The 23048-nt window shown below is 49.5% G+C and overlaps 1 protein-coding gene across 3 annotated transcripts in view; it reads left to right on the forward strand.

The window, feature by feature from the left end:
• The window catches only part of GAB3 (GRB2 associated binding protein 3), a 68581-nt gene that overhangs the window by 34918 nt on the left and 10615 nt on the right, over positions 1-23048 (forward strand). For 2 of the 3 annotated variants that reach the window (XR_012765508.1, XM_075435621.1), the window contains exons 2-5: positions 11162-11465; positions 18532-18748; positions 19212-19690; positions 22222-22277. Coding sequence is in view for 2 of the 3 variants with exons in the window: in XM_075435621.1 (XP_075291736.1) it covers positions 11162-11465; positions 18532-18748; positions 19212-19690; positions 22222-22277 (1056 nt within the window). In the remaining variant the exon portion in view is untranslated. The remainder of the gene's footprint in view (positions 1-11161; positions 11466-18531; positions 18749-19211; positions 19691-22221; positions 22278-23048) is intronic. The other variant, XM_075435622.1, reaches the window with a different exon arrangement.

Below are 23048 nucleotides of genomic sequence, written 5' to 3' on the forward strand. Positions count from 1 at the left end.
TTAGCAAATTTACTCAAAATTTGTCCAAACTTCAGTCCCTTGGGTGTATACATTTTCCTAACTTGCTTTCAAAAAATGACTGAAAACTCCTGTGACTTAAAATAGCTTCAGTCATCCAGCAGACGATTATACCCAGCATTTGTATTTCAGAACTGTTGTTCCTTAACCAACCTGGGAGCACCTAATTTTTGTTAAGATCTCAAGGATCCATGCAGAGCCTTTTAAAAATTCTTTAAGATTATGCAGGACTTTTGGATTAAAGCCATTCCAAGAAGTCAAAATGTACCTTTGTTCAATATTATATCTTATTGCTATGTCGGTATTAGAGAATTTATTGTGAACGAGTCAGATCTTAAGGGTTTCCAGGCCATTTTACACAAGCAGTTTTCATATACCTGTAGGAATCCCTGTTGTGTGGCGCGAGGTTTCAGTGGCACTTTTCCCACTACTGGAAAACAAAGTTACGTTGTTAAACCCAGGAAGACCTGTGTCAGTGTGTTAGTTTCTGCTTTCTCCCTCTTTTCAACTCATTTCTGTAAAAAGTCCAATCCTCCATCCTGAGAAATCATAATTTTATTTTCTCACGGCCCAGAGGAGTGGCACTAAGCCAGACCAGCATTTTTCTGTCTGTTGACCTCTGCCATCTCAAACAGGTAAATGAGGATTTCATATGGAGAAGTTACAGCGTAGGTAGGTCGAAGCCAAACGCGCAGAAGTGAGTGCATACCTGTGGGTGTGCGAATCTGCATCCTGATTATCAGGAACACAGCGTAACTTCAGAGGCAGGTGTATCCCTGTGACAGGCGCACGAATTGCAGCATATGCGGCATGTAATGAGCATGTACCAGTTGTCAAGTGCTTTTGGATTTAAAGATGAAAAAAAGCACTCCAGAATTTTAAGCTGTGTTCAGGATGATAATAATAATGTCATTTTAGGTACTACACATAAACATGTTGTGAGGGAATATGGAAGTAAAACTCTTGGCTAGCTGGCGAGGCTGTAAACATCCTCATGCAAAGAGTCCTGCCTGTAAGTCTTCACTGTCAGGGAGCTTAAATGCCTGCAAAAATGTAGCAGCAGTCAGAAGGTGTCATTTGGGGGGCAGCTTAAAGGAGTTAATGCTTCACTGTGCCTGCCCTGGGGAAGGAGAAAATGTGCCGGAGGAGAGGAGGGCTCTGGGTGGGAGGAGATCCTTGAATGGCTTTAATCACTTCAGTGCTGTCTTCTGCTGGGACCTCTGCTCTGAGCTGTGACCTGCTTTACACCCCCATTAACAGTGAAAAAGACAGACCAAACAGAACAGAAAGCAGAGTAGGAGGATGCTCATGATGCCAGTCAATGTCCACCCCCGGCTGCGCCAGCAGTTTGATAGCCCCAGCCCGGCATCACGGCTGGGATCCAGGTGGGACAGGGTCCGGCTGCCTGCCCCAGGCAAGGGCAAGGCCAGCTGGCCAAATTCAGCTTCCTTACACCCGGGGCTTTTGCTCACCCACCGCAGGTTCGTTTTGGTGAGAGCCGGTGGCCCCGTGGAAGTTCTGGTAGCCCAGGCAGCGGGTGGCCAGCCTGTGGCCAAGGCTGTACTAAGAGTATTGCAGCTGCCTGGGCCCTGCCCACCTGGAGGCTTCCCAAGTCTGTGTGCATCTCACACCGCAGCTGGCTTTCTTTTCTTCAGCTTGATTTTTCATCACTTCTCCAGATCCCTTTGGGCGCTGCTTTACAATGATGCCGAGTCACAAAAATTTCGGCTGCTTCCTGAAAGCGTGTGAGACTGTCTTTACCGTCTCATTAGTCCCAATGAAACGCAGCCAAGTGCGGTGGGGGAGTTGCTTTATTTATTTATTAATACCAACTGTGTCTTTTTACTGGCGCCTTGCAGATGCTGTCGAGATTGCTGGCCGGCCCTGGTCGCTTGGCACTCCTGACAAACCCGACTTGGCCACAAGCCTCTCCCTGGGAGGTGCCGCCCTCCAGGGCACGGCTGGGTTTCTGCCCTGCGGTGGCAGTTAGCTGCAATTTCATAATGACTGATCCTTACGCTTTCTAGAAATGAGCTCAAAGGGGCCTGCACATATTTGCAGGGCAGCTGTTAACAAGAAAAGCCCTAAGCTTTCGGCACCACTGCTGTCAAAATAGGATGAAGAACAGAGAAGTCATGCCCTGGGCTGACAGTGGGGAGGGAGGCTTATTTGCTTCATGCTTGTGCCAGGATTTCACTGTTAAATGAATCCACCGACATACGATTGCCATCCTGCCATCCCTTCTTCAGTGTTTTGTTGCTATGGATTTCACAGGTAAGGCTTTGTCAGGCATTTCCGTAGGGGCGGGACACTGGGAAGCAGTGAGCTCTGCAAAGCATTGGTGGGGGCACAGGGATTCTGCCTGCACCATGTGCCCCAGGGCAGGGCAGGCAGGCAGCACTGTGAAGCCATTTGGCACATTTCAGTCCCCCCACACGATGTGGAGCCACGAGGTTTTCCTGGTGTGGTGGGGTTTGTCGTAGCCCGGATCTAAGCTGATTAATTCTTCCCCCTAGCAAGATCTTGTGGGATGAGATGCCCCGTCAAAATCTTACCCTGCGAAGCTCAGAGATCCATCCATGGGGCGTGACCAGAGCACCAGCATTTCTTTTCTGCGGGAGGGCCCCTTGAGACCCACCCGCCCGAAGCCATGGGTAAAGCGAGGAAAGGACAGCAGCGCTGATCCCCTTCAGCCAGCAGCATCTTGTCGAGCAGTTCCTACTTGCATGAGGAGCAAAGGGATGCTCTGTCACCTTGCCCATGTCCTCGGAGGAAACCTCTAATCAAAATGTTTGTGAGAAGCACAGTTCTCAGTTCTTTACTGCTCTTACTAAAGGACAGAGGGCGTGAGTGAAATGACATTTCTTCATCCAAGTGTGTGCCTCCTTTGTCCCACCCCAAAATGTAGTGGTGTTATTATCAATTTTACTTTCAGAACTTGATTTCTTACCTTCCACAAGGTTTTTAACAACTTACACCTCCCAAGTTTTTGGGTCATTATGGCTTTGACCCTTCATGCCCAAATGAACCCATTAGCTTTACAAAGAATCTGCATGTTTATTAAATAGCAGTGACTCATTCTGTTGCAGATGTTTGTATTTGTAAACCACCATAAATATTATGGATTAGGATGTAGCGTATGCAATGGGAATGTGTGTAGGTTAGCAGGCAACATATGACTCTGGGACCTTTTCTCTTTTTTAGCATGTCTTTTTTTTTTTGTTCACAAACCACAGGTTTCTTTTTTTGAGAAAGAGAAACAAAGGAAACCTCTCTGCTTCCACAGGACGTCATCTCAGATGCTTTATTACAAAGCTTTCATTGCACTTAGAGCGCAGGAAATTTTTTGGTTAGTGTTTTTACTCAACTAGTGTATCTGTATCACCTTGAAAGAAGAAGGTATTTCCCCTTCCACTGTGCATCCATTGCATCTCCTCCGAAGAAGATTCATGCTGACTTTCTTGAAATAAGATTCATTTAGAGTCATACTGAAACTACCATAATCAGAAAGACAAGTGACTCCATAAATGACTCACGACTCAGCAGATGGAAACACAGTGTTAGACTGTAGTCTGTCCTGAGCTCGTTGTATGATGGCCCTTTGCACAGGATGGGTCAGACCATTTGTGCGAGTGTATGTTGAAAGTTGTTTCGTATGGGAACACTGGTTAGCTCAGAGCTTTTTCCCACCATAACTGAGCCCTAATCTTGACAAAACAGAGCTGTATTAGGCCTGAATAGGCAGGAAGGTAGAGCTGGTGCCTTTCTAGCACCCATGGAAATGCACCTCAGCTTCCAGGCACCCAAGCAAAGGCAGAAAAACTACTGCAGAAAATTTCTTCTTCTATTCTTTAGGTTAAATAGGATTACATGGCTGTGGAGGTCGAGGATGGCCCTAAGGGAGGAGTATTCCTCCCTGAAATTGAATATTTATTGATTTTTCTTTCCCAGCTATAAACCATGAGTTTCAGCATCTCACCGCTGAAGAGATCTGAGTAGAAAATAAGGGAAACCAGACAGCAAGAGAGACAAAAATCCAAGAGAAGCTTTGAACCAGTAGGTGATGGGCAACGAACTCGGCTTCTCCCAGAGCGCTGCATGGGGACACACTGGAAGGGACAAGCAGGCAGTCTTACTAGGGAGAGGTTTATTGTGCACAGCTGATGCGAGCTGCAGACCAACAGCCACAACTGAAACAGCAAAACCATAACTCCAGCTGGGGGATAGGCTGGGTGGTTTAAGAGGTCTTTTTCATCTCAGATTTCTGCGAGTGAGTTGATTGAGCACTGTTACCAAGCAATGCAGGCTACAGAGCAGAAGGTGTGAGCCCTTCTGCAAGGGTCTCACCGTCTGAGGAGTGCAAGCTGCATGGGGCTGGCCCTTTTCTCCTCAAAGAGTGGCACAAAGAGCTCCCAGCAATGTCCTCGGCTCTTCGAACGCGAGGATGCTTGCTGGGAGCTGGGCCTGACTCCTTCCTCCTTCCCAATGCACAGGTGCCTCTTGCTGGGACCATACTCTGCAGTTACAACAGCTCCTGCTCTGTGCAGGCGGGGGAAACTCGCTTAACTTACATGGTCTTAATAGGCTTAAGCATCAGCTGCTTACAAACCTGTCCACATATGAATTTTAACTTCCTCTTAGAAGTAATTTATAGGAAATGTTATAAAGTTCCGCCTAATCTTGTCCCCAAAAATATATTTAGAAATTGTTCTTTAAAAAAAAGACAAAAAACTTCTCTCTCAAGCGGTGGCACTCCTGCGGGGCTGTTATCCTGCAGCTGTGCCGGTTTTCCAGCCCCAAGGATGCCTTGCAGCTCGAGGCAGCAGAACTGCAGTGAGTAGCAGAAGGAGCACGGTGCACACAGGCACTGCCAGTCCTCAACCGCCTGCGGGAGGGAAGCCACGCCAAGCCCTTCTCTCGTGGGATTTGCTGCTTGCTCTTTCCAAGGGAGACTGCAGGATGGGAGCCATCCCAAATGTCCAAACCTTTCACAGTCCTCCCCATCGCGGAGCTCTTGACCTCTTCTCTCAGTGTCAGAGAGCAGGCCTTGGGATGGGCACGCGTCCTTTGCCCAGAAGCACAGCTGCAAGGCGGGCAGGCAGGCGAGGAATCGGTACACATCCGCTGTTCGTCCTGCATCCCATTGCCATCCTCTTCACAGCATTCTGTAAAATGAAGAGTATCCTCATGGGGGAGTTGTGAGCATTAATTTAGATGGTACAGAATTTCAAGTTTGTTGGCTATTCTATATCTTTTTATTAAAACCAGCAAAAAGTCAAAAACCCACAGGACAAATTATATTTCAGGCCAATTTACCTTATTTAGCTTGTATGTGCTCTAATTAATTATTTAGATCTCAGATACTGGGTATTTTGTACATACAAATGAAAACATGGTCCCCAGACAGAAGGTAAGCGATGAAGGTCCTTGGCTAAACCTTTCCCACACAGGTGCTCAGCTCCCATTCTGGCCTCGTTTACCAGCTGGCTGTTTTTTCAGCACACAATAGGTTTGCTCGTGGCCTATTTTATCTGACATAGCCACGGCAAGGCAAACATTTGCATGTAATAGCAGCCCTCTTTAAACCTCACACCACTTATTCAGCAGAAGCAGATTGTGGAAGTAGCAATCGCTTTCTTGGAAACCCTGCTGAAATGGAAACAGAGCTATTCCTCTTCCCTTCAGAAGTGGCTCTAGAATTCCCAAAGTGAAAAATTCAGGAGCGAGGAGAAAACACTGATAGCTTGTGTTGCACAGCTCAACGTGCTGGCGTCCGACCAGCACTGCTGCAAATTCTTTCTTCCTTTTGGCACCGAACTGTTCCACTTACGAAGGGCAGATGAAAATTGTTCTACATTTGTGTTGGCTCCTGTCTGGTTGTAGTTGTGCTTTTCTGATAAAGCCTTCTCTCTAGTGCCAACCAAGTTTTGGAGGACATGTAAACATATCATCATTGTATCATTCCTTCATCAAGAAGGAACTGATTTCAAGAGGCCCTCAAATAAATGTCATATTTCTTCTGGACGTGTAGATTCTTTCCATAGTGTAAGTGAGGAGCCTAGGCAGAATCCCAGGAATCAGTTCCTATTTAAGTATATAGGTTACTTCATCTCAACCATGGGAGCGCAATCTTTCACCCTTAAATTGATCCAAATTCTCTTGTAAATTTGGCAGTGTGTGCAGCTCCAGACTAAATATTGTCAGATATTATTGGCTCTGATCAGCTGAAATACACCCCTCCTCGCCACAGCCCCACCACTCTGGCCCTGCTGACTCCCCACATGGCCCCACCGGCACCACGTTGCGTCCTGGTCTGCGGGCAAAGGTCACGCTGCAAAGCTAGAAAGCTGGGGATGGTGGGAAGAACCGTCACAGGGGAAGGAGCACGCAGCCTTGTGACTGGTAAAAGGTAAAAAGAAAACTACCGAGACCTTACAGCTATGTAAAACCCCACCACACGCTGCCATGGGGCTGGGGCTGGAAAGGAAAACCATGACTGCCTGCCTTGCGGGGCAGGGGCTGGGAGGTGCCAGGCACCTGCTGTGCCCCTGGCCCAGGGCTGAGGAGCCCCGGTCCCCGCTCTGGCACTGGACTGCGTAGCACGCGAGCTGCCTGGGTCCCTGCGAGCTAAAAACTGCTGCCGCTGCTGTGTCTGGCCAAGGACTGCCACAGCTAGGCTCCCAGCAGCTCCGGTGTGCTGCGTCCCCTTCCCCTGGGGCAGGGAGACACGTAGCCCATTGCAGGCAAATGCCAGGAAAATGAGGAGAGGATTTTTGACTCTTGGAGATAAAAGCCTCGTGCTGAAACGTGTGTCAAAACCCCTGCTTTGCCTATGCCACGGCGCAGGGCGAGTGCTGTGTATTGGCAGTGGTAAACCTGCTCACATCTGTTTGCAGGGAAGCTGTGAGTGTCTCAAAAACATGGCACGTCATACACTCACCATTGTAGGACAAGCAAAAATGCTTTGGAGTACACCATTTTGTGACTGAAGGCACCTATCTGTGAAAGTTTCAGAATGGAAATCAGTCCTTGTGGGGAGACAGTGGTCGACTGGTTATTGTCAAATCGGAGAAGGAGTGCGAAAGATGGTCCTTCAACCCCACCCACACAGGTAGCTGTGTCAGTAGCCAAAGCCACTTTACCCGTGGAGAGTGGAGGAAAAAAAAAGAGCCCAGAAAGGTGAGGTGCAAGTGCACTTTGTGTGTGGATGCAGTCTGATGGTACAACAAAGCTGACGTTAACAGCAAGGACCCGGGGAAGAGCTGGTCCCGTCCGTTCCTGCCACCTTCCTGGCACTGGCCTGCCTGTGCCCAGGCGAGGCTGGGTGCTGGGGCACCGGGCTGGCAGCACTCCCCATTCCCCACTGTGGGATGAGGCGGTTTCCAATGGTTTTGCTCCAGAGACAGCTGCCTTCGGTGGCAGGCAAGGAGCAGCCTTGGTACAGAGTGGGTGGTGCCGGCAAACTCCCCATCGGCCAGGCTGCACGTCGACCTGCGCCGCTGCCACCCTGCCGCGGCACCCGCATGGATTTCAAGGGGGTTGAGTGCTTAAAAGTCTTTGAAGATCTGAGCCTACAAGTGCTGATTCACCCGTGCTGCTGACTCAGGCTGTGCCTATTTAAAGGCTGCCGACCCTCGGCACTTCTCCGTCCCCTCAGCTCCAAGTCCAGTGGTGGGTCGGTGGCACGGGCAGGGTATTTGCTTTGGTCCCTGCGGCTCACAGCAAGGTACCACCGTCGGTTTCAGAGCACATTAATATCTTGGGTAACGAACAGCAGCAGCCAAGGGCGGTTAGCTTGTCTGAGCTTGCAGTATCACCAAGGGGCAGTTCCTCCATCCTTCCCTGCCTTCCACCTTCCTGCATGTTTCCTACAGCTCATGTGTTACCCCCACAAGAAAAAAATGCTCTGTTTGCAGCCGGACGGGGGGCTGGCTGGCTGCACGGGCCCCGCTGTGCGCCTGGGGAAGGCAGCGAGAGCAGCCGAGCGGGAGATGGAGAGGGAGGCCCACCCTTCCCAAGGGCAGTGCAGATTTGGGCAGCTATCTGGCATTATTTCCCCCCAGCCCTGTTTTCACGGCTGCCCAGCTACGATAGCCAGTGTTTTCTCACACAGCCTCGGCCCTGCTCTCCTCTCCCATCACAAGCTGCACTGACCGGGCACCTCTCCATCTCCAGTCTCACAGCACCAGCCAGCCAATAAGTCTGATCAAATTGCGTATCTGCAGGGAAACAGGTTATCAGGAAGCTTCTCAGCTAGTACAAAACCAAAGCCAGCAGACCCACAGCTGCTCGTGCCACGCCAAAGCCAGCCTTTGCCTCCAAACAGAGGGACTGTGAGCTTTTCTGCAAAGTGCAGCTGCAGCTTGCTCTTTCCACTCATCAACTGCCCAGGTTGTGCTGAAACTACAGACCTCCCTAGAGCCATGAAAATTAAAATGCTAAAGAAATGGGGACAGGTACTAGGCCACCCTGCTGAAGGATGTGGTACTGGCCACCAGGCTGGTAGCCCTGAGCTGGCCCCAGCTTCAGGGTTGAGTTCCCACCTCCCCACAGCTGCATGGGTGCCAGCTAGGCACGATGTCCCCAGCTGCTCCCCATCCTACCCCATCCCATCCCATCCTGTCTCATCCCATCCCATCCCATCCCATCTCATCCCGTCCCATCCCATCCCCCCTTAGCTTGTAGAATCATAGAATCATTAAGGTTGGAAAAGACCTCTAAAATCAAGTCCAACCATCCACCCAACACCACCACGCCTGCTAAATTAAACCTTACTCGTGCGGGTGATTTCCATCCAATTTCCATCAGAAGAGGCCAAGTGTATTTGAGCTGCAGAGCTGGCAGCCTTGGGAAGCGGAGGGAGAAGTGACTTTGCAGTCTTGGGGGAGAGCTGATGCTCCTTCCTTGCTTTGCTTTAGCAGCCTGCTTCCCTGGGAGGCGAAGCAGCAGGTCTTGTTTGGCTTAGACCTCCTGAAGCATTTCTCTTGTGTCGATTAAGAGTGAGAGTGTGTTTGAGGACGTGACCTTTCTTTTCTGGTGCATCTGTGGGGTGCGCATTATGCCTGTGAGGTACTTGGACTGTGGGTGGCAGAGATGTGGACTCTCTCTGGGGCTATACATGTGAGATACCTGCCGGGCTGTATTCCACAGCTGAAGCTTGCTAGTCAGGAAAGTGTTTTCTCCATTAAACATTTTTCCTTTGTTTCTATTTCCTTTGGGGGAGGTGTGTTCTTTTTTTTCTGGCTGCCACAAAATTAGACTTGTCTGAGATATCTCAGTAATCTGTTATCTCTAGCTGCTTTCAACAGAGACCAAATCACTTTCAATCCTCAACAGGTTACAAAGGCAAGACTTAGTTGTCTTTGTGCAACATGCTTTGCACTGCGCCTCTGCTTCCTTTCCATTCCTGGTGTGACCTTGACTTTGAAAACCCCTCCTTAACACAGGCTGGTATGTGCTTGTTCCGCCTTGCAAGAGCTCCCTCTGCAATATTTCATTCTCTGGTCCCTGTACCTTGTTTTTGAAGAATCTTTTGCTTTCAAAATAGGTGAAGGTACTGCCAGGCTGAACAGATTTACTTCTAGATAAATTTTTGGATGAATATTGACAGACTGACAACCTTGCTGCACTGTGAGGAAGTTTCTTTCGAGTAGAAAAAAAAATTATGCTTTTTCTTGACAAATGATTGTTGCTATTTTTTTGTTGATTGTTTTAACTATCACTGTGCCCATAGGTACTCAGCATCAGTAAAATCTGTACTGCCTGTGTCGATCCTAAATGATGCCAGTGAGGGCTCTTGCATCTCAGTGAAAACATCCTGAACTGCTGTTTTGCCTCAAAGCTGTGTGGTTGACTGCCTTTAAACTGACAGACAGGTCGGCTCATTGCAAAATCCTCACGATTTTTAACTAGAACACAAGCCATCACTCAGGTTTACGTCCTTGTGACAAGTCATTTTGCAATGAGCACTTGAACAAGAATCAGGTGGGGAGGTTGTGGTTGTTGTTGTTGAGGTGTTTCTTTAATGAACTTTTAACTCTTACGAAGGCAATTAAAACAGCCACTGGCTGCGTAGCTATTGCAGGTATGTGGGCAGTGCGTGAGTCCCTGGGCCTTTCTCAGTCTGCCATCAGAGCTGGGGCAGCTGCAGCCTTAGCTTCAGCCACTCCCTTGCAGCTGCCCAGGCCTTGCTGGTTTGAGCATGACTTTATCCAACACAGTTTTTACGGAGGTTGGTAAGCGGGAATCTCCTAATGTCTTCTTTCAGCTTTTCTCTGTGGAACAGAGCTCAGGGTGGATTTCTTCTGACCCTCGGAGTATGTGTGTTGGTGACAGCTGTAATCAACACAGAGGCGCTTACACTGTTAATGAACAAAAACAGCTGCTGGAAAAAAAGAAAGATCGGTTATTTTGTTCCTAGAAAATCACATATAGCTTTATAAAGTGATGCTGCATCTTAGTCCTGCCAGGACTTCATTTAAGCCTGTATGGGACCCATACCTTCAGTCACAAGGCTCTAAAGGCATCAGTGCTTACCACGTTTGGCTTGGGTTGATGGTCACTCCAAGCAGTGTCTGTGTGAACAGATGTCCTTCTGCAAGGTTTGGAAGTTTCCTCTTTAACTTTTTAGCACTACAACTCCCTTAAGGTTTGTTCGGGGCTTTCAGAAGTAACTGACAGCTCATTAACAGCTTTCATTAACACTGAAAACAGTTGGAGGGAAGCTGCACAGGTCATCTGGAGCTCTCGGCTTTGCTGGGCAAAAGGTGCTTGTTGCCAGGTATTAGCTCGTGTACTGCAACACAAGGTGCCGTCCTAGGTGTTTTCATTTCACAGAGAAAGATGTGTTATAATCTCTTCTATAGATAAGATGGTGACGTATCAGATCATTTCAATTACACCGTGCTGGCAGGCTGAGAGTGAGAGGAGGGGAGAAGCCTTGCTCCTCTTCACCTCCAAAGGGACAGCCCTCTGCCTTTTTTCGTATCACAAATGCAAGCTGATAGCAAGCACTTCAAATCAAAGTCACAATTTGGCCAGCTTATCAAAACAGCTATAAAACTTAAAAGAAAATAAGCATGTGTGGGCTGATTGATGTATTATGTGATGGGCACTAAAAGGGCCCTGCTTGTGCCATTTGCAGGCATGGCGGAAGCGCTGGTTTGTGCTGCGCAGAGGCCGCATGAGTGGGAACCCAGATGTGCTGGAATACTACAGGAACAACCACTCCAAAAAGCCCATCCGGATCATCGACCTCAACGAGTGCGAAGTTCTGAAGCACTCAGGGCCCAGCTTCATCAAGAAGGAATTTCAGAACAACTTCGTCTTCATTGTGAGAACCACCTACCGCACCTTCTACCTGGTAGCCAAAACTGAGGAGGAGATGCAGATCTGGGTGCACAACATCAGCCAGATCTGTAACTTTGGACATCTAGAAGATGGCACAGGTAGGATCACACTCGTGCTCGTCTTGGGGATTGGGAGGGTGATCTGTGTCTGGGCTCCTCCACAGCAGCCCCCGGGGTGAGAGGAACCATGGACCTTGCTGGCTGGTTGGGCTGGGCAGGTGGTGTGGGACTCTGTCTCCTGCAGCTCTACACAGCACGGAGATGCTGCTGAACCCTGATTTGAAGGTTATCAGGGATCTCACTTCTGCTGGCTAGAGATAATAGCTGGCCGCGTGGCCTCACTTCGATGAAGCAATTCCTGCTAGAATAAACAGCAAATCCTTAACACGAAAAGGTACTGTTTATGTGAAAAGCTGACTGACTGTTGTCTTCTGGGGCCGTTTATTTCATTACATGTCCCATATTTATTTAGTTTGGCTTAATGTAAGACACCTGTTCCAGGAAAGTGACTGCAAAACTCGTGTTTTCTCAGGCTTTGCTGGATGTGGAATGTGCGCAGACTTGGGTGTATATGCACATACATAAATCAATGACAAAAATACTGAGCTGTCTTAGTCTATTAATGAGAAGAAAAATAAAGAAAAAGCAGAGGACGGGAGAGTGTTAGAATTGTGTGTCTAGACTTAAGAGATGGTCCTGCCAGTGAAGCATAAAGTCAGCCTGTTTTGCCAGGACCTACACCTGCATATACTCAGTAGGGTGAATTTCTTGGAAAGCTTCCGAGAATTAACCACTCCAAAATGGATGTAGCCAGTAATTACAGTCAGGACCTGTGTCATCATTAACTTACCTTTCAAATGAGACAATTGGACTCAGCAGTCTGTCTTTCCCTTGACATTTCCAAGGGGCAGACACAGCAGCAATTTGAGAGCTTCATCAGAAGTGAGTCAGAACGAAGTCCTTCGCGGCGATAAAAGGCAGTGCAAGAGCAGAAAGGGGTGGTGATGGAGTGACTCGATCCCAAGGACTTTAATATGTTTAGGGGTATCATAGGGTGTCCAGGCAGATTATCCAGATCCCAGATGGTCCCTGTGCTGCAGCGCTCAGACTGCTGCTGGTGTCTGCAAGTGCCACCTAGCCATACCGTTTCCTCGTAACTTGAAAGGTGACAAAAGGCCATGATGAGATGGTTAATTTTAATCTATCCTGGTTCCTGGCCTGCTTTAATCTTCTCTTCAGTAGTTTATTCTGAGGCGAAACGGGAGTGGAAGGAGCACTGCAGTGGTCCTGTTATAAATGTGGTGCCTGCTCTTTTCCCATTGGCTTTAGAGACCACCAGGAAAACGTGCTGGCATGTTTTTACGTGCTGTCACAAACTGCCCATGAATGCAACTTGCAATATAGAGCTGGTAGCTTTGAGGGATTGGAGTCAATATCCCTTTGGAGCTTGGATGTAATTAGGGATATTCGGTAACCCCCTTCCGACTGATCTGCCCTTGTTGACTTTGAGACGTTGCTCTTGTGTTGCCACTTCTGGTGCAGTATTAGTTTAGAAAAATTTTACCGATTACGCTGAAATGAAAATAAATAAATAAGTCTTTCCATGCAAAACAGAAAAAAGAAAAATATTTTTTGTCTTTCAAATGTGTATGCAGACTTCTGCTGGCACTGTGCTGAGGATGAGCACAGGGAGATGCGATCTGTGGCAGAGGAGCTAAGGCAGCGGCTGTCGCTAGGATGGAGGCATTTATACTGGGAAATGTCTGTTCCGTTGTGCTGGTACAGCGCAGCATTGCTCGCAACACTTAAACATGGGCAATACTCGGAGTATGACACAGTGGTATTTCTCTCCCAGCAACGACTGCTGCTGTAGACACTGATGGATGAGAAGTGACAGCTCTTGCTGCGGCAGTTGGGAAAGCTGACATCCCAACTCTCAACTCCGTTCAAGGCAGGTCTTATCCCCCAAGAAGTGCAACAGCGCAGAGCATTTGCCATGGTTCAGTGTAAAGTCTGGACCTGAACTTACCACCCTCCTCACAGACCATGTAAGCTAGCCATGAGCCAGCAGTGTGCCCTGGCTGCCAAGAAAGCTAATGGGATCCTGGGATGCATTAGGAGGAGTGTGGCTAGCAGGTCGAGGGAGGTTCTCCTTCTCCTCTGCTCTGCCCTAGTGAGGCCCCATCTGCAGTGCTGTGTCCAGTTCTGGGCTCCCCAGTTCAAGAAAGATGAGGAGCTACTGGAGAGAGTCCAGAGGAGGGCTACAAGGATGATGAGGGGACTTGAGCATCTCTCCTACAAGGAAAGGCTGAGGGAGCTGGGCTTGTTCAACCTGAAGAAGAGAAGGCTGAGAGGGGACCTAATAAATGTTTATAAATATCTGAAGGGTGGGTGTCAGGAGGACGGGGCCAGACTCTTTTCAGTGGTGCCCAGCGACAGGACAAGGGGCAACGGGCACAAACTGAAGCAGAGGAAGTTCCAGCTGAACAGGAGGAAGAACTTCTTCCCTCTGAGGGTGACGGAGCACTGGAACAGGCTGCGCAGGGAGGCTGTGGAGTCTCCTTCTCTGGAGATATTCAAACCCCGCCTGGACGTGGTCCTGTGCAGCCTGCTCTGGGTGACCCTGCTTCGGCAGGGGGTTGGACTGGGTGACCCACAGAGGTCCCTTCCAACCCTGAACATTCTGGGATTCTGTGATTCTGTGAAGCTAAGCTCCCAGACATGCACTTCTCGTATGTCTAATGGCAAATAGCTCCTAAGGTCTTCTCATTTTTATCCTGCAGCTCCTGCTGATGAGGTCAGGTCTGGGGTGTATTCAGGTCAGGCTGCAGGGCGCATTCAGATCTTCTGATTTAAATCTGCAAAGTTCCACAGGTTGCACGTGACATTTCAAACAGTTGCTAACTGCTTCCGCTTTTGGAAGCACCTAAATGCCCCAAGAGCCCATAGGTTTAAACAAATTACCCTTAAAAATTAACATAAAAAGAGAAAAGATCTATTAAATGCCATAGGCTTTTTTAACTTGAATGCTACTGTGTTAAAAAAATAATAGTCCCTGAAATGAATCATCAAAAGAAAGACACATCAATTGCAGGGAATTTTAATAAGCTGTTCTGTGTATTAAAATGAATCTCAAAGCCAATATTATATTGTGAAATCAGTCACTCTTAATTCTTGCATCTCTGAAAATTTGCTGTGACTCTGAGGCCAAAACCAAATCTGCTGCTTTCTCTGCTTCATGCACAGAAAGTGCAGCCACGGGTTTACGCAGTGACTCAGCTGTAAACACCAACCTGTTGTTCCCAGTTAGTCCCTTCCAGTAGCAAAGCTGGACGAGCAGCCAGGTCCTAGTCATCAGCGGCCTCCGATCTGACATGGAAGCAGCCGGACTCAGGCTGAAGCTAGCAAAACTGCGGCTGGCCCCGTGAGGACAGCTTTTTAGTCAACAAGAGAGGGGATGGCTGAGAGACGGAGGCAAAGCGCGAGCTCCAGGCAGATGTCAGGAAGCACCTGGGAGGGCGGCTCTCGGGTAGGACTTGCTAGCAGCGACCACTGCGCTGCGGCACTCAGCTGCCATGAGAAACCGTGCTTCTGGCTGTGCTGAGGGCGACGGGGAGCTGGCACCTTCAGGGGAGCCAGCTGGAGGGGAGAGGAAGAGGCCTCCCTCCCTTGCTTCCTACCGTTTCTGTGTAAAATCTTGCTTCCACCTCTGGTGAAGGCTCCCGACGGAGTGGTCGTTCCCCAGCCCCACGGAACCTGTGGCCAAGCAGAGGATCGAGAGGACTCTTGGGCCAAGTGGCTGGGCACGGGAGGGGATGAAAGAAGGTGGCTGTGGGGCATCATAAGCACACTTTATCCTATCAGCAAGCTGAAACCATGATTAACTGACAGAATGCAATATAGCATTTTTCATTAGGAAGCTTTACTTTTAGAAACTGTAGCGGTGCATTGAATGCTCCCCCAGGCCATGCCTTGGTAGGCAGCTCCTCAGCCCAAGAGGGACCTTTTATCTTGGGTTTGCTCTTCACTTCTACCACAGGCTCCAGGTATTGTTCCACATCCTGTGTAAATGCAGCCCTTACCTGAAGGTCCCTGCTGATCTCCATCCCTCCCCTGTTGCTCTACGCTCTCCCACAGCACCCAGGACCACGGTGGAAGCTGATGTCCCTGGGGAGGACCCCTCCCTCGTGCCCTCCCTGCACAGTGCACGGACCAGGACGTTGGCAGGGTCACCCTAAGTGACAGGTTACCCTTGGGGTCCCTCTTGGCTGCTGTCAGTTGGATTAGAGCATTTCTGCTCCTCCACCTCTCCCTCACCTCTGGTTGCTCTGTTGTTCATGCCCACCCTTGCCCATTGCTGGGACCTTCTCCCTTTCTGCCTGCTCCTCTGATGGTTTATTTGCCTCCTTAAATGTCTTTCCCCCTTTTTTTCTTTTGCCAGTGTGCACAGACCCTGCCACAGCATGGGGGTGGTTTCATTCCCCCAGGACCTTGCTGCAGCCACACTGGGGGGCAGATTCCTCAGCCAGGGCAGTGTGCTGGGAGCAAGGGGAGCCAGGAGCACCACGCTGAGGGGCTACCTGGAGGGACTGTGCTCTCCTTGCAGAGACGCTTTCTCCGGAGCATCTTCACTTTATTTCCCTGCTCTGGTTCCACACAAATTGGGGCAGGCAGCTTCCCGGCAGGCTTGGCCCCTGCACAGGAGTTCAGGGGAGGTGTGACAGCTCCTCCCAGCCCATGCAGGAGGACAGGCACTGGGGCTACTCCCTCCACACTCCTCTCTCAGCAGGAGGAAATCCCTTCTCGGCTGCATGGACTCAAGGCTGCTCTTTAATGTCAGGCTCTGGCCCCTGGCCAGGAGGCGTGGGTGGCATTTCTGTCTCCTCGGTATGGCCATGCAGTCGAGGGTGGGGAGGTTGCTGTGAGCAGGAAGCACCCTATTTCACAGTCCCTGCACTGCTGTTGCACCATAATAATTTTTGGGGAGCGGGCTGGGGTCTGTAGCAGAAGGGAGAAACCCTGTTTCTCCAAGCAATGGCCCTGCATTGACAGGGAGAGTCACCACAGAGGATGCTCCACATCTTCCATACTACACACTAACTTTCCCCATCAATGCAGGGCAGAGATTTTTTGGGTTAGTACCCACCAAAGCAGTTATTTTGGTAGCCAAAGCTGCCCGTCGTCTCTCTGGCAAAGAGGAGGGCAGGCACCAAACCTATTCTCTGCCTGCTCACTGTCGAAAATGGACATGCATAATTTATCCTACCCAGCTGCTGCTGCGGTACAACTTTAATGCATGCTGATTCGGTTACCAGCAGAGCTGGCAGGGACAGGGCCGATCTGTTAGGAGCTGGCTACAGGTCCCTGAGCCCTTGAAGGTTAGAAAAGGGCAGGTCTGCGCTGGCCCCATCCCTCCCTCCTGCTCACAACGGTTGCCATGTGGTCTGCAGCTCGCAGCGTTTTTTGATGGGATAATCCATGGCTAAACCCTGTGAGTACCAGATGGAGTTCAGGCCTGTTCATTCTCTGTGTTAATAATCCAGAATGTCATTAATTTCTCTTTCTTAAGTGTTGTGGTGGGTTTTAGTTGGTTGTTTTAAAAAAAAAATGTGGTCAGATGATGATGTGAACATGCTATTCTGAGATCCCTATGGAGTTAGCCCGATGCATATTTGATCATCCTCGGATTGCAAGACAGCTCTGCGAGTCCAAGATTTGAAAGCCGAGTTACCGTCTGAGCCAGCACAATGAACAAGAGAAAAGTTATGTTTCAGATGGGAAGGCTGCAGCCCTCAGCTCTGCTTTGCAAATCTGAAACCCTGTAAAAGCCTTTCCTTTCAGATGCTCGCTGCTGAAATCCCACTGCGACAAGCACCTGCTCAACATTAAGCAAACCCTTTACTTAAGCTCGAATGTGCTTTGCTGATCTGGGGTCCACCACTGCACCAGACCTCCGAAGCTAACAGGAGGAAGCAGTGGTGAATCAGTACGGGTAGATGGGAAGGAAAGAGGTGGCTCCCTTGTGATTTAAAGGGGTGAGACATGGGGTAGTAAAGGGACAAGAGATCAGCTGTTTTACTCCTCTTCTGACTGAGATCATAAAGATGACGGGGCGAAGCCCGCTGTGGCTGCTGTGGAAGTCGGGGTCACTGGAGGGTTTTGTTTGCGTTCAGCGATGTTGCTGTCTAACCACCCAAGTCTTGGCAGCCCTCGCAGTCCCTCCTGACCTGCTTGCACGTATCCCTAGCACCTCCCAGGGTTGAGAAGTGACTACAACAACCCAGTGCAGTGCCAAGACTTGTTGCTGTGTTGAGCTGAGGACGAGGTAGAACCTGCTAGAGGATCTGAGGACCTCACTGCACAGTGCAGGATCTGGCCTGCAGCATGTATGCGGATGGATGGTCAGGAGCTGGTTCCCAGCATTTCCAGCAAATTCTGGATATTAGCATTCAAGAAATCTGCCTTGATACACTTTGAAGGCATCTTTATGCTTGGTTTGGTTTTATCAGTAGTAGCTGGTTTCTTCTGTTTGCTTTTGCTGCGGGGTTTTTCATTTTGAAGAGGGGCTTGGTGGCTTTGACTCAGGCTGTGCTTGAGGCAGAGAGATGGGTAACCGCTGCCGAGCCCTGCAGGCTTTGGGGACAGCTAGGGCACCCAGCACACTCTGCCTGGTCCCCATGCAGCCCTGTTAAGGAAACCACCACGCAGCAACCTGTGTGGCTCAGCCATCACTCCTCCATCCCTCCTGCCCAGTGGCCCCAGCTCTCTACTAGGGACTCTGCTGCCCAGCAGTGCTTGGGCCAGGTGGGTACAAGTGCCTCGGCCGTATGCTGCCAGTGAAAGGCAGCCTTGATAAAACCTCTACCTTTCCTCGGCAGAGGCTGTCTTCATTACTGTCTGCAGGAGGGATGCTGCAGTCCCACAGGAGTGGGGACCCCAGAGCGAGGGAGGTCTGCACCTCCTGCGGCCTCTCAATTTGGCAGCTGGCTTGCCCCGGTGCAAAATCAGGCTCCCCTCGGCCCAGAATCAGTTTTTGCCTTGGCCCACTGCTGCTTTGGGGTAGAACATCCCTGGTGCAAAAGCAAGGTGGTGATAGCCAGGAGAGGCAGTGGGCCAGGGCGAGTCAGAGCCATCCCTCAGCCAGGGCCATCCATTCTAATTGCAGGTTCAGTGGAAAGCCTGTCTCACACGACCTCGTCCCCGCAGCCATCGCCAGCCGCCTCCACCCACGCCTCCCACATCGCCGATCCCTCCTTCTCAGTCGACCATGCTGCTGCTGACGCGTCTGCCGCGGAGGAGACCCCCAGCGAGTCAGAGTCGGTCTTTCTCCCTGACTACCTCTTCCTCTCCAACTGCGAGTCGGGCAAGCTCAGCCACAACAGGTAGGTCTGGGGTCTGCCAGATGCATCGGGCTGGAGCCACCCTCTGCTTGCCCAGTGATGCCCTGGGAAACTGGGGCAAACTGGTCCTTGAGCCCTGCCACTCAGGGTAGGCTCCTGAGCACAACAGGGGACCATCAGCCTAATCCAATTTGCAGGGGGCTTTTCATGGCGCAGATTAGCGGTTGAGCATCATATGTTGGCCCTGGCCCTTTCCAGGGTGGGTGGCTGAGGACCTCACACACGGCCTCCCTCCAGACGCCCTTTCTCCCTGCTGCTGCCCAAGGTGCTCCCCAAAGTGCCCTGTCCCAGAGACCAGCTCAGGTGGGACCTTCCACAGCCATAGGGAAGGGACAGATTCTGTCCCGAACTGTGGGATTGTTTTTTTTTTTTTCTTGCTGTGCACTTGCTGAGTTGTAACCAGGAGAAAAAGAAAGTGCAGGTGCTGACCTCTGTCTCTGTGCAGGTGTGACAGCTGGTCGAATTCCGACAGATCCCTGGAGCAAACCTCATCAGATGATGTTTTTGTGGACTCCTTACAGTCCCAGCCCTCCTTGTACCTTGTACAGCCATCCAGCGCTGGCACTGTGCACCAGGATGGGGCCCTGCTGGCAAATTCCAGCACTGTATCCAGGAACGTAGACATTAGCGGGCCGCCCAGTGACTTTTCCTCCTCTTCTCCACTGCTGGGGACGCCGCTGACACCGACCTTTCAGATTGACAAGAGCCAGAACATGCTGCCCTACGGTGTAACCCAGCTGGACGTCCTGTCCAACACACCCCCACCACGGCCGCCCAAGCCAAGCCACTTCTCAGACAGGAGAGGGGATGAAGTGGGTAGCGGGGCCCTCCAGAACGGGCACGCAGGGATCTGCCAGGCTCAGGTTGCCCTGGTGCCCAGGAGGATCTCCTTGTCCAGCTTAGACAACATGAGGAACTGGAAAGGTGAGTGCATTTCCGACAGCCAGCGAAGCAGGACTGGTGGGAGGGATGGAGCTGCCCACGAGCGCAGAGCGGGTGCCCACCTCCAGTTGTCCCTCCCTGTCCTCCCCTCTGTGAAATCACACACAAAGCAACCTGAAATGCTTGTTTCAAATTAGTTAGCGAGCAGGATTCAGACCTGTCTCTCACATCCAGCTCCTGCTCTGTTAAAGCCCCTCAGTGCGTACACATGGGCAGTGATTTCGCTGTGATCTCTTCAGGGTGCCTCATGACTTGTTAGTTTTCCGTGCCTCCTTCCTCTCCAAAAAAGAAAGCAGCAGAAAAACAAAAATGAAAAGCCAGCCACCAAATCAGGCAACGCCAAGCTCTGTGCAGGTCAAAATGTGGGCTTCCACGTGGGAAATGCATAGAGCATACGCCGTGCTGCTTCACCACATCTAGTCCTTTCCATAACAGCAGCGTGTCTTTCGCAGCTTAGAGTAAAGAACAGGAAGCCAGGGAGACACGGAACGGGATGTAATCCTGGTTGAACCAGGGACTCTCTATGTCCTTGAGCAAATCCCACTCTGTCCTTGCACTTCAGCCCAGGGTAGCCTGAAAACCCACTGCAGAGCAAGGCTCTGCTGCAAAGCAAGTTCTGCTCTGAGCTGAGGTGACTTTTCTGCTTGTTCTTGAAACACCATCGTCTCAAACAAAAATAAGTCAAAACCCCAGAACATCAAGGTGTCAAAAACCAGCATGCGCAGTATGACAAAGTTTTATTTTCTGGAGCCACAGAACCAAGGGGGACAGCTGGAACACCTGGTTGGAAATCATCAAGTATTTTGCAGTGATGTGTCATTTTTGGTGAGAAAGAAAATGTAGGTTTTTAAGGACAAGCGTCCCTCAGACTCCTGTAGTTTGCGTGAAGAACCGGTGTTTGGGGCTGTTAGATCTTGCTGCTGAAGCAAGGAGACCTCTGCCCAGCCTGTTTATCAGTGTACAAACAATTCTTGGAAGGTTTCTGAAGAAACACCCATCAGTGGAACTGGTGCTCCTAATTATCAGCTACATTTGGTTGCTCCCTGAAAGGTGCTGCTCTTGCCTCTGCGCGTGTGCTGCTCTAACGCCGCCAGCGCGCTGGAGACACTTAATGTTCCTCCAACCCTATTTACACCAAAATGTTTTTAAGAGGATTAAGTGGCCAAATGTCATGTGCTGCTACCGTGCTGCAAGGTTATCTCTGCCTGACAGGGGGCAGCAACGAATTAATAAGTGCTGCTATTTTTTCTTACCCTAAGTGCAGCTAAAACTATTTGAAAGGTTAAACTCTGAATTAAAATGTGTTTACCAAGAAAGACTGGAAAAAGAAACAGGGAGAAAGCAGCTGATCCTCACCAGCTCCCAGAGTGAGTCCACTCGAGTTATTTACTTGTTTTATTTATTTTTTGCCCTTGGCAGCCTGTAAAAGCTGAACAGATGTAATTAACCCAGTGCAAAGGCAGCAGCGTATGCTGACTGCAGTGCCATGAAGGGGAACGAGCTGTACACGTGTAAGGCACCTGTATCCTGGCATCTGCCAGAGCATTGTGCCTGAATGTCTTTCTGGCAAATTAATAAATAAATGTAGCTGTCCCCAGACAGTGACTGTGTCTATCTGAACATATCCGCACTAACAGTATTGCTTTGTTCTTGTTTAGCACTTTTGTCTGTTATGCTGATACCACCACAAAGGCCCCCAGTTGCAATGCAGTATTGACATCTCCACTATAAGAGCAGGGACTGGATTGACATGGTTGCAGGGTTTTTAGGCATTCCCACAGAAAAGCCATTTTCTGCATAGAAAATCATTTTCCAGAAAGGATGGCAGCTGTAAGCATCTCCCACTGCTGATCTTCTATGCACTGAATGCCGGGTTTCATTTTTTTGCCTTTTGCTTCAAAAATAAAATTGACCTACACCAATACAAAGGCCATCGACACCATGACCAGGGACCTTTTCTCTGGCTGTTTGTTCCCTGTCAGCTTGAGCCACTTGCACCACATCAACATGTCTGGGTGACAAAGAGAAGAATTTCTCTCCTACCGTTAAGTTCTCCCATGCACCCTCTGTACAATAACAGGTGCTTCCCTGGCATCTGACATATGAAGCTCCTAAATAACTTGCCAAACAGTAATGAACTAGTATTCCCCGCAGTCCCATTTCAGATAATTTATCCAATTTGACAGATGGGAAAACAGAGTGGGGCTAGAGCAGGAGCAGGGTTTAAACCCCAATTACTTGTGTTACAGGAAGCATAAGTTACAGCTGGATTATACATGAACATGTTCCTTGGTTTCATCATACTTAGAACAGACGTAATCACTCCCGAAATGTTACTGAGCTGGTTCTGGTCTTAAGTGTCATTGGATTTCCTCATGTAGAATAAATACTAGGAGTTATGGAAACTTTATAAAGCTCTAATTATTTTAGAGCCATATGCTTTATTCCAGAATTATCTCCATAAGGTTGCACTGCCTTATCACATTTTTAATCACTTTTTTTTTTCCTTGCAGCAGAGATAGAAGGCAGTTCCTTAAGAAGTCGGGATAAGAGGCTTAGTTTGAATTTGGTAAGTACTCTGCTTGCATAAATTTAAAATACTGGCACATGACAAACTTCAAAAAGTGAATCATTTCACATGCTGATATTCAATCGTTCCTCTCCTGTGTTGAGCAGAAGAATAAAAAAATGGAAGAAGCACTTGGCTTTGGGCAACTTCTGTGCTGCTTCTTCGCAGCCACAGGAAGCCTTTGAGAGAGGAGGGAGGGGGAGGCCACAAGACTGAGCGTCCTGGCTTTTAAGCAGATGAATCCAGGTCTGTTGTTAAAAAGGATACTGGTAGCCTTGAGAATTAAACTGTTGACCAAGAACACCTGAGAAAATTGCTTATCTCTTGAAAAAAGGGTCTAAAGGAACCTATCGCTTCATGATCCTGAGGGATATCTCCTCTTCAGGACATAGGAAAGTCTCTGCTCTCAAAGCGCCTGTGATTCAGGGCTCTGTCAGTCCGAAGCTTCCTGACTCAGCCTTTGACAGACATGCTTATATGTAGCACCATCACACACATCACATAGCCGGTCTTCTGCCTGGCACTGGATACTGTCTTCTGTGCAGGAGATCCTTCCCTGCTTGTATGTAAGCTCTGGTGGTGGGCAACTTATATTTTTCGCCCCTTTGAAAGCTTGCAAGATTTGTAATCAGTCCCTCTCACCGCTCAGCCAGCACTAACCTGCATGAAATCAATTTCTAGTGTTTATTTTCAGCTATCAGCAGCAACTTGTAGGTATGTGTGTCTGCTCTCTCAGCTTCCACATTTGCAAAAGCCTAGTTGATCAGATAT

The sequence above is a fragment of the Opisthocomus hoazin genome, chromosome 14 (assembly GCF_030867145.1).
Source record: "Opisthocomus hoazin isolate bOpiHoa1 chromosome 14, bOpiHoa1.hap1, whole genome shotgun sequence".
NCBI classification, from domain to species: Eukaryota; Metazoa; Chordata; class Aves; order Opisthocomiformes; family Opisthocomidae; genus Opisthocomus; species Opisthocomus hoazin.